The 14,430-nt window shown below is 42.5% G+C and overlaps 1 protein-coding gene across 2 annotated transcripts in view; it reads left to right on the top strand.

Annotated features, from left to right (window-relative positions):
• The window catches only part of mad1l1 (mitotic arrest deficient 1 like 1), a 52,968-nt gene extending 44,587 nt beyond the window's left edge, over window positions 1-8,381 (top strand). Inside the window, exons 18-19 of one of the 2 annotated variants that reach the window (XM_069530402.1) lie at window positions 6,069-6,219; window positions 6,463-8,381. In XM_069530402.1, coding sequence (XP_069386503.1) covers window positions 6,069-6,218 — 150 coding nt within the window. In that variant the 3' untranslated portion in view covers window position 6,219; window positions 6,463-8,381. Of the gene's footprint in view, window positions 1-6,068 lie in introns of both variants that reach the window. The other variant, XM_069530401.1, reaches the window with a different exon arrangement.
• The last annotated feature ends 6,049 nt before the right edge of the window (window positions 8,382-14,430 follow it).

The following is a 14,430-nucleotide window of genomic DNA, read 5'->3' as shown; positions in this document are numbered from 1 at the left end:
AGCAGCATGTCGTGTCTCTCAGGACGGTGAAGCTTTCATTAAGCACTTCTGTCAGGAGAGTCAACGCTATCGGAGAAAATAAACTTTTTATCGGTCTGATTGAGGTTTTAAGGAAACCACAGTCAGGAGTTACAGAGCTGATCACGATCACTCGTAGAGTTACCTGTCATCGATTTAATTTTAAGAAATCAGAATTGGGATATTTTATTGAATCCTCATGGAAATTGGGTGACTACTTGTTCCATTCTTAAATAGAAGAAATATGCAGTGGCATCGGAAAAAACTAGGTAGATCTCTGATGTCGTCCTTCATAAGGACATGTGTCTTCAGTGTTTGCTTTCAGTGTGGCAGGCATACGCAGGTGAAATAGTTACGCCCTGGTAGAATAGTGTGGGTTCATGTCCTTGTTGTAGTGCTGCTGCCATTTCAATGTCTCTGTTACCATCAACTGATTGAGTGGTGATTGAGTTGGTAAATGGTCCAGCTCTCTTTCTGCCTTAGTGTGAGCTACCTTTTAAAACTCATCAAATTCTTTTATGTGACCAACCTTCAAATGTCTGATGACGTTCATGGTTTTGAAGTGTTTGGTTGCTGTCCCCTACAACTAGAACTGCCAGCACGGGCAAACCATTAAAGCCATTTGAGCCACACATAGAGAAATTGTTGCATCGCGTAGAACCAATATCCGCAGATAACTATAGGTGACTGATGGACCAGAGAGCACGTTAGATCATAGAACCCTCTGTCTGCTAATGACAATGGGTTCTGATGTGGCCGTCTATTCAGAGACTCAATTATTCTTACTCTTAGTTGCATTAAGATTTTATTCTTGGCTCGAAGAAAACTAGAACAACTTAAAATGATACAAACTATCTTTAAGAAAAATCAATTGACTTGCATTCATAGTTTGGTCCACGTCAGTCATGTCATCCATCTTTATTAACAGTCTATGATCAAACCAAAAACACATCAGCCCACTTCAGAATTTCCCAACATCCTCAACCTGTCAGTTTCAACCAGTCTTTCCCATCTGTGCCCTGCGTGACAGCTTTTTTCAAGGTCAGGAAAAAAGGCAACACGCAGGAGAGTTGTCCCTTATCTTTGTTTGCAGGAAACAAAGGCCTCTTTCATTTGTGTTGGCTTGTTGTCCTTCGTGTGTTACGGTCTAACTGTCTCAGGCCGTGGGTGTGCACCTTTTCTTTGACCCTGTCTGCCTCGGGAGAGCAGCGTGATTGTCATTCAGGCAGCATGCAACTCCTTGGTTGGACGAGGTCACTATAAAGCCCCACCCTGCATCTCAAGCCAGAAGGTATTGATTTCCTTTAATTGGATGGACATATGAAAAGAGGGGATGAATCGGATAGCACTTCTCTCAAATGTTGAGGCTTCTCTTTCTCACATTGTGTGTTGGTTCGGTTCTTACCCATAGTTTCTAGAATGAATAGAAGTTTTCTTCTGTCTGGAGGAGGAAGTTATGAAATCTCAATCCAGCTGCTGAATGAGGGAAATCCAGTCTTTTCCTATGTAAATAGAATCTAGCTTTTTTTTATTAAAGGTCAAACATTGTTTGAAATACTTCTAAAGGATGTGAGAATACGCGAGTAACCATTGATAAGGTCAGTATTTGAATAAAGATGATATAGAAAAACACTTTCTCTGACCTTCTTTTAACATCTTTTGAAAAAGCGTCACAAAAAATGTAACAAGCAACGTTTAACATGTGACCCTGTGGGGCACATAAAAAAACGAAAATCAAGAATTCTCTTTTTTTACAGTAAGAATAGGTCTTTCCTCCTCTGATGAAACTTTGTATAGGAACCATCCTATAAAACAAGATGATTCATTTTAATCACAAACTACTTATGGGTGAGTAAGTCAGCCCGTAACAGTGGTAACGAGTTGAAATGGCGGAACCACTCCATCTGTACGCTGGGGTGAGATGTGTGCCATCCCTGAACACAAAGCAATCACAGCTCAGACTGTTCACATTTGTGGATCCTCGATGGTGGAACAAGCTACCAAATGCTATCAGAGCAGAGGTGTCCCACATTTTATCATCAAGACTCATCTCTCACACACCTCTGACGCCTTAACCTGCACTTACTATGCACATTTACATTTCCTTCAGTTTGTCTTATTGAACATTAGTTCAAGGTCTCTAACCTTCAAATGCAAAAACACAATATATTTCATAGGCAGTTTTGCCAAATTTGGTTACAAGTACATTTTGAGCGGCAGCCAGGTATTGGCACCACAACAAGCATGCTAATTTCCATTTCTTATCTTTCATTAATAATATCAATTTACATGCTAATATTTGTACATTCAATTGAGTTAAATGTACGAGTGTCCTGGCCTGCATTTAGTTATTTAATGAGAAGATTGGTTAGAGTGTAGCAGAATGATCATCTGTGAGTGAAGAAAGAGAGAGAACCCAGAGAAAACCCACATAGACATGGGGGGGAAACTTTTAATAGCTCTAATTGTTGTGCACTTCAAAATTCAATGTTAAGATGAATATGCAGAGTATAAATGTTAAGACGATTCAGTGAAGGTAAATAACGACATCACTACACATGTGATTACAGGTAGATTTGTAATGGTATACATTTCCTTCAGTATAAGAGAGTATAGTCGAGGATACTTTTCTGTAAAATGAAAGAGTGCCTGTGTACCTGACAGCAGAATTATTCAGGCATTGCCACATTAGGGCTTATTTTCCCTTTCAGTTGAAATGTGTTCTTAAAGCAGTGGGTTTATGACAGCTACAATTACTGTAAAAACTATTGAAAGCTCACCTTCACACTGATACTAAGATATTGATGTACCTCAACGTGAAAGGGGGAAAAAAAGCACATTCAGAAAAATCCATAGATCCAAAGAATCTCTACAAACATTCATATCTACATTGATATTTGGTTTAAACTTTGTGGCGTGCAACTGCTGATGGGACTGGAGATAATTATATGTTTAAAAGAAAAGATAATTATACGAAGAACCAGAAAGACAGTCAGTGTTGGGAGTGAACGAAGAAGAGCGCTGGTAGAAAAGATGACAAGCTGAGTCACAACCTTCACCGTGTGGGATGTTTGTGTGAAGGCTTTGCTCATCAAGTGTCACCAGATGATTAAGTTCTGATGCTGTTACTGGGTTTTTTTGCTCTCTGTCCCTTCCGCATAAGAAGCCTTGGTTGAAATGTCTTTAATATTCCTGATTTGTGTTTGTTGAGTCTCTTTATTTATCCCACAGTTTTCTGCTTTACTGACGATGCTGCTTGGGTGCATGGTCCACCTCTTCCACCCTGACTGATAACCAACATCTATTGAATAGACCGCCTCGTAATTAGATATAAATATGAGCAGAAGTAGATTTTAATAATTTCCTTCAGACTTTTCCTCCTGTGTCACGGTCAATGCAGTATTTTTATTCAACCGGTACTTTTGTTAAAGACCACATACTAGCTAAAGTAATAACACTCTGATTAGCCTTTGTGTTCCGTGCTAATTGCCAGATGTTGGTGTCTTGGCCACACTAATAGCGTCATGGCATTGTCAACATGTGTTAGACTGCATGTTAGCATTCAGCTCTCGGCGCTGCAGTGCATAGGTCGAGGCTCCACCAGCGGGACTGTAAGTCTGTCAATGAACTCCTTTTGACTGCAGTTTAATCGATGTGAAGCCTCAGTCGGTCAGACACCAAAGAGAATATGCTCCTGATTTGCGTGTAAATTTATTAGGATGTTATCTCAGTTTTTCCTTTTGCCTCACTGTGGGTGTCCTCAGCTTCCACAGGCCTCCTTGAGCGCGTCCGCTGTGTCTCTTTCTCACAGACACGCACACAAACACGCCCACTCACACGCACAGTCGGTTCTGATGACAAACTTTGGCAGAATGTGTTACAGGCAACTCCGTGTCTCCATGGTAACTGGTGTCACCGCTTGTCTTTGATGTATGTGTTCCATGTTCCCAGAGCTCCAGCGGTTTTCTAGATCCACGTGAACACTTGCTCGTGTGTGAGCATGTGAAGGGAACTGCACCCTGAGGATATTTCAGACAGCCGTGCAGGGACGGAAGACACCAGGGAGTGTCAGGGAAAAGAAGCCGCAGAGAGATGCGGTTAGTTGGGAAGCAGTCACGAGAAAGATGGTGTGATTACAACCTTTGGAGCGCCTCCCCTCAGTGTCCAGGCCGTTGCAGTATGATTACATTTGAATGAAATCAAGACTGCATGAGCTGATCCATGAGACTGTGCGACGTCCTAATAGACATTTGTTTGTGTGTTGTAAATCGACTGAATATGCGTACACGAGCTGGTTCTCTGTGCTGAATGTGTCGAGTTTGATTCTGTTGGTTTGTTCAGTGAAGTCATGTTGGTGCACATATCCATATTGCCCTGAGGCTGAATCCTCAGTCCTTTGACTCAGTCAAAGTTGGTCCATTAAGTGCTATTAAAATATACAAAGAGATGCACTGAGAAAGTCCCTTAAGTCGCTCAAACTCAAACTGAGGAATTAGATTATTGGAGACGCTTTTAATTATGGAGGGAAAATAATAACACCAGCCTCATGCGAGAAGTTTTTTTTCAAGCACCTCACTATCTATTGATGCCTCTAAAACAGAGGAGGCTACTTCTTTTTTAATAAAACTATTTTGTGGTGGATAACTTTTTGATAATGACCCAATTAAAGACAAGAAGAGACATCTAATCTTGAATCCCAGTGTCATGGTGTTCCCACATTACCATAACAAACCCAGCTGCTGCATGTCATCCTCCCTCTCTCCTCAGTGTTTTCCAGTAATTACCTGGACTGTGGCGGCTCGTCATCGTCTTATTTGTCCCACCAGAGTTTCATAATGAACCCAAATTTTATTACGCTTCTCCTAATGACACAGAACCCTTATGTTTTTACCATCCTCGCAGGAAGCCCTTGTCATTGTGTCCACGTTGCGTACATGTTCACACAAGGAAGACTGTGCTCACACGCATGCAGTTCTCTGATGACAAGAATTGTCGTTAGCCCCCTTTTCTGCTAAATATCATTTAAACCTATGTAGCTTTAATTCATCTTTGGATTTAAACTAATGCAGTTCGATCCATTTTCCTGCAGAACAGGGAAGTAGCAAGGCAATCTTTTCCTTTCGTCCCTCAGGCGCTCTCCATGCTGCGTTTAGCCCCGGTTTAGCATTGTGCAGTCAGCTAGCAAATGTCATTAGTTCAGTCATCGTCTCCTCTCACCCATCAGAGATTTGTGGCTGATCACACAGAAGTGAACAGCTGAGTTCACCTCGGCCTGTTGTGTGTGAGGAAGCACACTAATTAGTTTATCTAGTGGGATTTACTCGGGATTTACTGAGTTCAGGTAGAATCAGTTTTAAAAATCAGGCTTTAGAATATAACATTCTGGAAGTTGGACCTTTAAGTGTCCATGTGTAAAGTGATGTATTAAATCTTCTGCTCCAACCCCTTTCCTTTTTATTTCTTCTGATCCCTTTTCTCGGTGTTGTCCCTTAACTTTTTTTCACATTTTATGAGCCTTCACATGATAAAATTGTCAAACAATGATCTGTGTTTCCTCCACACATGGACACAGGACATTTCTCGGATGTCTCAATATCTTCCCAGCGTGTCGTGGGACTCTGCTTCTCGCTACCTTCCTCCCTGCCTGTGATGCTTTAATTACTTTATCCCTCGTTTCCCTCATCCCTCTCTCCTTCACTCCATCGCCCAGAGCTGCTCCTCATTCCTTTTAATTAATCCACACAGATTTAGACACCTTCACCCTGCTGTGAATGCACGCACACACACACACACACACACACACACACACACACACACACACACACACACACACACACACACACACACACACACACACACACACACACACACACACACACTCTCTTGACATATCCCCAGTAGACAATAACAACTTTAAGTGATCTTACTTCACTTTGAAAGTTTCTCCCAGGAGATGGATGTAGTGGGGAAAACCCAGATCTTATTATTTAATATTGTGTGTTGTTTTTTTCACTGCGTGTGTTTTAATGTTATTGTGTTTCTGTGTGCAGGGCTCCAATGGAAGCATGCAGCTCATGGAGACAGAGTTCTCCAAGACTCTGGGAGAGATGGTGGCCCTTCACCTGCATCACCAGAAGAGCATCCCAGCATTCCTCTCTGCAGTGACGCTCGACCTCTTCAGCAGACAAACCACCATCTGAAGTAACCATGACACCATCTCAGACACAGGGCCGTGAATTCATAGGATCGGGATTCACTTTGGTTTTAATCCTCTTTATTTTTCATTGTCTTTGTTACCTTTTTTTTTTTTTTTTTTTTTTGGAGTCTTCCAAGAAATGTACAAAGTGTCTCCATATTTCTCCATAGCTCTGGTGTTGGAATGGTTTGGTTAGATGAACTTGGATGTTGCATTCACTGCACTCACATCTTTTTTTTTCTCAACAGGACAAAGTCGTGAAAATGACACAAAAGCCAACGATGTTTGGATTTGGTGGATGTTTTTATAATGTGTGGTCGAGTGTTTCTGCAGGAATGTATTTAGTGTGGTCTTCACTGAGGCCACGTCTTTTTATTCTGCCTTTTGTGTCCCAGTCTAAGCCAATCTAAACACAGCGCTAAAGAAAACATGAATTCAATGAATTATTATGGTTCTTTTTTCATTGTTCTACCGGGATTTATAAACATCTGAAGTTTCCATCAGTATATTTTTTTTTCTTTGTGTGTAGATATTGTGTCTTACATGTCTCTCTCTGGTCCATCTGTTAGAAGAAGACGTAAGTAGAGGGCGAAACAATTTAGAGATTAGAGCAAAGCTTGTCGACGTCTGACCACACTCAGATTTCACACTACTGTTTGAACATTGGTGGGAAAACAGTCAATATTTGATCTCTAATATTCTCACCAAATTTCACAGTTTAAAGTGTGGAAGTGTGGCAGCCTGTGCTGTGTGGTCAAAGTGAGAGCGTCAACATTTGTTCTCTTTAACACAAAATGGAGAAACCTGAACCAGAAATCATGAGTTTGCGCGGTGATCATAGTCTGAAACTGATGATGGGCGACAAGTCTCATCCGGAGCCAATTGTCAATGTCAATGTTTTTACCCTGTTTTAATAGCATCAAATAACTATTTAAAACTAAACTAACACTCGGACAAAGTCAGTGAGATTAAAAACTCTCATCAGGATGTCACCTCCTCTGTCTTTCTACGTAGTTTATGAAAACTTTGGATTCTGTGTGTTACCATTCAACAACACAGTGAGATTATCACAACAACAAACCAGACTCACTTGTTCTTCACTCAAGTGACATGTTAATGTTTCGACATAGTTAATTTAAAAAAAAAAGTTTGATTGCAAATAATTTCATGTTAGTTCTTGTGTGTGGAGTGAGAACAATACGAGCAACAACGTTCTTTCAACTGGGGATCAAACCGCAGATGCAGTGGTTCTGTGGACGGGACTTTAACAATTAGACCACTGGACTCCTCAGTTTTATTATTAATTATTATTATTAACTAGGTTGTTCTTCGTAAAGACAATGTCTGTGTAATAGAATATATTTAACTGATTTATTGCAGGCTATTACACAGTATACACATGTTTTTCCTCTGCTCATCGCCGTCATAAAAGAAATTACTAGACGTCGGTGTGTCCTGAAGTGGGGACAGGACAAAGAAAGCAGATGCATGGAAAACACCAGGGAAGCTTTAATGTTTTATATTCGCTGAAACTCTTTTAAATTCACCGGAGATAGGATTTAAAACACAGAAATAGGTCTTCGGATGTTAATCTTATTGTAACGAACGATGAATAATTCCCGTTTTTGAATATCGTTAATGATCGAGCCTGTGTGTCTTCGTGTGAGTACAAGCACGAGACAAGTCGAGCGAAATTTCCTGGCAGCAATAAAGAGAAATGGCAGAAATAAAGATGGGGGGGTGAAGAGGGAGGCAAGGGAGCAATCCAATAAAACAGAGAGACGAAAGGAAGTGAACTGAGAATAAAGCCACTTATCATAGCAACAATATAAGAGCTCCAGCTGGCGCAGCCATATGTCTCATGAGAAAACATATTCCCCCCGTACACAACATGCCACATACTGTCCTTGGTCTCTTCCTTTGTTGACGCTCTCATTTTGACAACATAGCACATCTCCTGCACACTCGGCGGCTACATGTCACATTTGAGAGGATTTCAGATGAGCTGTGAATCACATACGAACGTGTCACATACAATGTTCTGCTTCAGTGGTGTGAGACGCACTTCGGCTTTATAATCCATCCATCCCATTGAACTGCTGTAACCTCTCCTCTGTTTTAAAGTTTGAATGCAAATGGTAATCAATAAAGCGTTTGTCTGACCGGCTGCTGACTTTAATGAATAATAACTCTGCCACGCCAACTTCGTGGCAACTTCTCCCGAACCCTCTTCATCCAAATGAGACAGATACCACGGCTGCTGAGAGGTTTTTAATGAGCCGAGCAAGTTGACAATTCTCGCCCCCTCGTCGTTTCGTGGCCGTTTGATCGTGGCTGCTCTGTCGTCAGGTGTAGCAGCTCTGGTGAGCTCTCTGAAGGCTCAGTCCCGGGTGAGCAGCTGAGCTAAGCGCAGTTCACAGACCTCCATCATGGGGCCGATTTACCTCACAACAAATGAGGTCACTTCGTTCATGGAGTGGGGGGGGGGGTGTTGATGTAGAGGATATTAGCAAATAAAAAAAAAACCTCAGGTCAAAGAGTTAAATCAATCTCAGCTTTGCCCACAATGCAACACATCATCTGCAAACATTCCTTTGACCGGTTGGGCGCAGTGTGTTTGAGTCGGATTCATTTCATGAGCATGAACGAGTATTTCCAGTGTTTATCTCTGTATTGTTGGTTTGAAAGAACCGGAGGAAATGTGTTGATTGTGTTGTTACAAACCGCTCCGCAGTGTTTTAGTGTCCGATAAGTCTTCACACTGTTGGATTCGTCAACCAGATTGTTTCTTTTATCACAACGGGGTGGTGTCGTGCTGTTTCCTGTCTAAATGCTCATAAAGTCCGAATCGTATGTCCGTTTAAAATCTCTCCTGCTCATCCCGAATGATCCTCTTATTAAACTTCTGTGGCTGTGATAGTAAGACCTTCTCCTTCCAGCCTCCTTCCACATTATTTCCTTTCATTACCTGTTAAACCTCAATCTTCCCCCTGCCTCGCACCCTCCCTGCTCTTCCCGCTTCTTCCCCCTCTTTTATTCATTCCTTTATCTTTATTTCATCAGCCCATCATCTCCCAGTCGAAAACAATTAGCACACGCCCCTGATATCTCATTAACTTTAAATGAGGTGGTGGAGCCAGGTTCAAAACGCCGACGCTGAGATTTCAAACTCTGCAGCAAACATCATATTTCACACACTCCCCCAAAATAAATAAATAAAAAAAATACACCAATCCTCATCAAGCAGTAAACAATCGATTTTGAAAAGTGCGTTTAAAAAAAATCAAATGCTGCAGAAGTCATTTGGAAGCAGCACTGAATCTTCAAAAGCAATTCTCCGGCATGTTTAATTTATGAGAAAGTACAGGAGTGGCATTTAAAACTTCATCTTCCGCTTTTATTTTTCACCAAAGAGAAATATCTGTAAGTGAGGCTCGCTGAGAAGAGACATCCCCACTACAGAGGAGACTTAGCTGGGAACCAGAGAGGCTTATGGGACAGACAGAGAGAGAGAGAGAGAGAGGACCTGTCACTAATTTCTTTCATCTCTCATCCCTCTTTCCCTCCTGTCTCTACCTTTCTCACCTAACTCTCCCTCCGCCCGTTTCCACTCGCACAGGAAGCTCAGCCTCGTTTTCTCTGAACTGAGTCTCTCTCTCTTTATATGCAGTCTGTGGTCTCTCTCTCCAGTCGCTGGCTCCCTCCCAGCAGAGCGACAGAGCAGCTGTCGTGCTTCAGTTCAGGTCCCACTGTCTTCTCCCCTCAGAGTCGAAGTAACGCGATACTGTAAAGCACAGAGGAAGGTGCAGTAACAGAAGAGTGAGAAAGTATTCACGTGTACTTGTAGTAATGTGTGGTTGGACCCTGAAAGAGTTCAGTCCAGCATTCACGCTGCACTGTTGATGATGATGATGATGTTGATGATGATGTATTTGTGTTAGTTCATCTAAGCTCACTCAGGTCTGGAGATGCAGCTCGATCGGATTGAAGTTTAAAAAACCGACCTCTTAACAGTTTTCCAGAGCAATGTTGACTTCAGTCCGATGGTTTCCCAACCCACATCGTGTTTTATTCACTGTTCATTTTATTGATCTTTGAATTGGTGGTTTTATTCATTTATCTGAGCTCTATTTTAAAAATCTATGTACATGGTGCATCCACATTTGATACCAGGTACTTTGATCAAGATTTCTCTTCTTATTGTGTATTCATAAAGACAGGAGCTCATGTACTGTGGCAGATTGTTGATTTACCACCAGTTTCATCATGTTATGAACCGTCACATATTACTCTCTTATAATTCGTCCATAAAACACTAATGTGAAACTGCTCCGTGAATTTCAAACAGGTTTTAGTTGATCAAAAGTGAAACTACTTTCCACTTCCTCAGGATAACAATGTGCTTGACCAACAGGCCCACGGACACAAAGATGGATAAAAACACTTTTGTTATTAAAAACCTAATGTCTGCGTTTTACACAATCAGACTGAATCTGACTCCACAGTAAAATGGATTTTCTACCCCCCAGACATCCAATGAGTTCCAGCATTTTATCCAATTCCATCCGTTTGGAACCCAGTAAATGTACAGGGACATTTAATTTCTAGGTAGTTACAATTTATTCCACTGACACTTTTGTTTATTCTGTTCTAATCTTGAAATGCAGCTCTCGGCAAATACACTAATATACTTTAAAACTGTCTGTGGCCAAGAAATGTAATGAATGAAATCTAATACGAAAGACAAATTAAAACAAGTAAGCAAAAACAATGGTTAAGTTGTGGCTGCAATTTTTTAAAATAAACTGCGTCAGTGCTTCAGGTTGATTTCAATGCTTCCACTGGAAGTGATTCCAGACGAGTGGAAATCGATCTAAACTCTATTTGGAAAATGCTGGGCAGCAGAATAACACATTTTTAGTTATTTCAGTGGATCAGCAAAATCTTAAATCAACTGCTTTGTAGTGTTTTTTAATTTCTCCAAATAAAATAGATGATTCAATGATAAAGCAACAAAGCTTTAACTGAATATCGAGATATTTGCTTGTTAATGAGCCAAAACCATAGACTGTAAAAAAAAAAAAGATGGACGATGCATCTCCACTTCCTCCCACTATCCAGAAATGAAGCCAACGTATCTTGGATATGAAAACTGGCATCTCGTGCATTTGGAGCCCGAGTCAGATCAGGGGGTGGGGCCAATCGCAAGTCTGTCTCAGCTGTCAATCATGACACTTCTTTAATTCCATCAAATAACTAATTAAAACCAAACTTCACTGGTCAGGTTGAACAAAAACGACCTCAAATTAGAGAAACCTGTCAGAAACATGTATTTGATTTTGTATTTTGACTATTGAGTTTGTTTCGATTTCCCCCAAAAACAAAAATCCTGGATATTTTCAGCCGCTTCCTCTCTAATGCTCATTCTCTGGCACGACAATTGGTCGAGTTTAATGGTGCCATTATGCAGTCAGAACCGGTGTCAGGCCAAGAGAACAGATTTGGAGGGAGCAAAGTTTCCACCGCTGATGATGGAGCAGCTCCGTCAAACACGTCTCTCCCCATTCATTTTTTCCAGTTGGAGCTGCTGCAGCGCTCAACGTCTGGCACGTGTAACTCTAATCCTCCTACACAGTGTATGTTGCTGCTCAGAGGGCCAGTTGAAAAGTGCAGGCAGGTCTCCAGGCGGGACTCCAATATGGCTGCCGGTGCAGGAGAGTGACAGTCTGGCTAATTAGAGCACTTTTAATTTGCGCTGCCTTGATCTCTCGTCTTGGCCTCCTTCAATCTGGGAGCCTGTGTGCGTGTGTGTGCGGGAATGTGCGCCGGTGTGAGTTTGTGTATCTCGAGCCAGCAAAGCGTCACCTTTTGTGGTCATTTACAAAGGCGGGGGAGGGGGGGGGGGGGGATTTGAAGGAGGCTAAATGCCAAAATACCTGCCATTTAGTCTTTCTCAAACTTTGCCTGTCCTCCACCTCTTTCTCGCTGCTAATTGACTTCTGAGGCATCGTGGTCCCGACGTGTCTACACACTTCTCCACCCACGGGCATCTGGCTTTTGTCTGCAAAGGGAATGGATGCAATCGGTTTTCACTCCCGGGTGAACACCCCCATCCCTCCATCGACATAGTGGTGCGTAGATATTTTTAGTTGAACTGTCCCTTTAAGGGCCTGTTCGGCCTTCGTGGAGGTTTGTGCTTAACCATCGTAGTTCATCGTGTGTCCTGGTTCTGAATCGATCTGGTTTTCTTGAATCTCGTCTTTAAAGCGAGTTGTGAAAATGTTGTTGCCTCTCAGATATTCATTCACGTTCCTTCAGTCAAAAAGAGGATAAACCAGAGTAACCACTGACCTATTAACTCATAAGTCATGTTGCTCGCCTCTCAGTCGGAGTCGACCTTTACACAGTGTTCTCTCACTTACACTGTACATTATTAATGCTGCTTGGCCTATCTGTGTGTGTGTGTGTGTGTGTGTGTGTGTGTGTGTGCGCTGCACTGATAAGTGGAGCCCCTCGCGTTGGCAGGTTGATTTTAATATGTGTTAATACAGCGGTGAGAGTGTTTCCCGTTATTATCTGTGTCATCACTCTCCCTCCAGCCTCCTCCTACAGGCTGGCCCACATTAGGACACACTCTTAGAGAGAGACAGTGGCTCTAATTCCCTTTTTTAAAGAGAGGGTTATTTCCCAGAGACGGACTCCCAGGGCTCGGGGAGAAATCCAAACCCTGAGTAAAGACCCCGTCTTTCTGTCCTCTCTTATCTGGCTTAGCCTCTTATTCATAATTCTGTTTCCTGTTCTATCCTCATATCTCGGCTGTCGTCCATCCCGGTCAGAGACGTCACAGTAAATGCCATGTGGAGAAAGACGGAGGGGGGTTATTATTTGTGCCTATGGGGAGGCCTCTCCCTGCACTCAGGCAGGCGTCAGCGTGGACAGCTATAGAGTGACAGCGGGGGAGATGGGCGGCACACACACACACACACATAAAAAGACAGATATTTTGGTCTGTGCGGCGCCGGCTGTGACGAGCCTGACAACTACTCGCGCTCCAAAGTGTGGCGCCGGGGCGAGCTGCAGGGTCCCACTTCGCTGTGCATACGACTGCTTTGATAAGACCACATCGAGAAAGGGCAGCACTCAACCACAGTGCCTCAGAACCAGACTTAATGCAGGCGCTCCTCCAGCGGCAGTAATACCAGAAGTTGTTTGGCTGCCCTTTTCAACCGCCCCACTGGGTACAGGCATGAAATCTTTCATTCTGCTGGCCAGGAGTGCTCTTTTTAATAAACCGCCCAGTGTCACGTCCACGTTGTGTAAATACCACGTATAATTTTAAAGGTTCGACAACAAAATCAAATCGGGGAGCTTTATATTCAACTGTATTTTCAATGGTTTCACATATAAATAACCGTCTCACCCTCCCTGCATCTATTAAAGCAGAGTGCAGTGAGGGCTCCTGTCTGTCTGTCTGTCTCTGAGAGTTTGAGAGCGAGCCGGAGATCTGAGGTGTCACAAAGGGAGGAAAATGAGGTTGTGGAGGCCGATGATGTAACCATGGAGACACACCAAACTCACCTGCCCTGGGTTAAAATCACACAGTACAGATAGGAGATAGAGGGATAATGGGAAGATCCTGTTAGGACGTGTTCTCTCCGCTCCGTCTTGATAGAAGCCGCCCAGCGTCAGGCCCCTAAGCCACTTGTACTGCAGCAGTGTAAAGATAAGATGTAATGAACCTGCACTGGAGTTACAGTTTTCACTCAGTCGGTTTCAGATGGAACTGAACGGCGCTGCTGCAGATGAATTACGACGCCATAATGAATCCAAAATGATTCTAAAAGGTTGTTCCACTCGGAGGGTTTAGCCCCTGAAATCAAACTCCTTGTACTGGGCCTCTGTGGTGCAAGATGAGAGTTTAAAATCTCCACATCGTTATAAATATATCTAGAAAAATAAATACCAGAGATGATGAGCATCCTGTTTTTAGGTTTGAAGAGTTCTGTGGTGCTGTAGTGCCGGAGAATAGATTTCTCAGATGAAGAGGCAACAAAGGAAACAAGCTTATTTGCTTCCTTCACCACAGATGAGAACATTTCATTCTGTGCTGCAGTGTTCTGTTCCCAGTTTGTTATGAACATTATCTTCAATGAGGAGACGAACATGTGCAAAGTCGTGCACAGTATTTGGTCGGTGCATTCGGATCTTGAAATAAA

The sequence above is a fragment of the Paralichthys olivaceus genome, chromosome 8 (assembly GCF_024713975.1).
Source record: "Paralichthys olivaceus isolate ysfri-2021 chromosome 8, ASM2471397v2, whole genome shotgun sequence".
Taxonomy (NCBI): domain Eukaryota; kingdom Metazoa; phylum Chordata; class Actinopteri; order Pleuronectiformes; family Paralichthyidae; genus Paralichthys; species Paralichthys olivaceus.
Note: the sequence above shows the minus strand (reverse complement) of the source record. Positions and strands in the feature narration are given on the sequence as shown.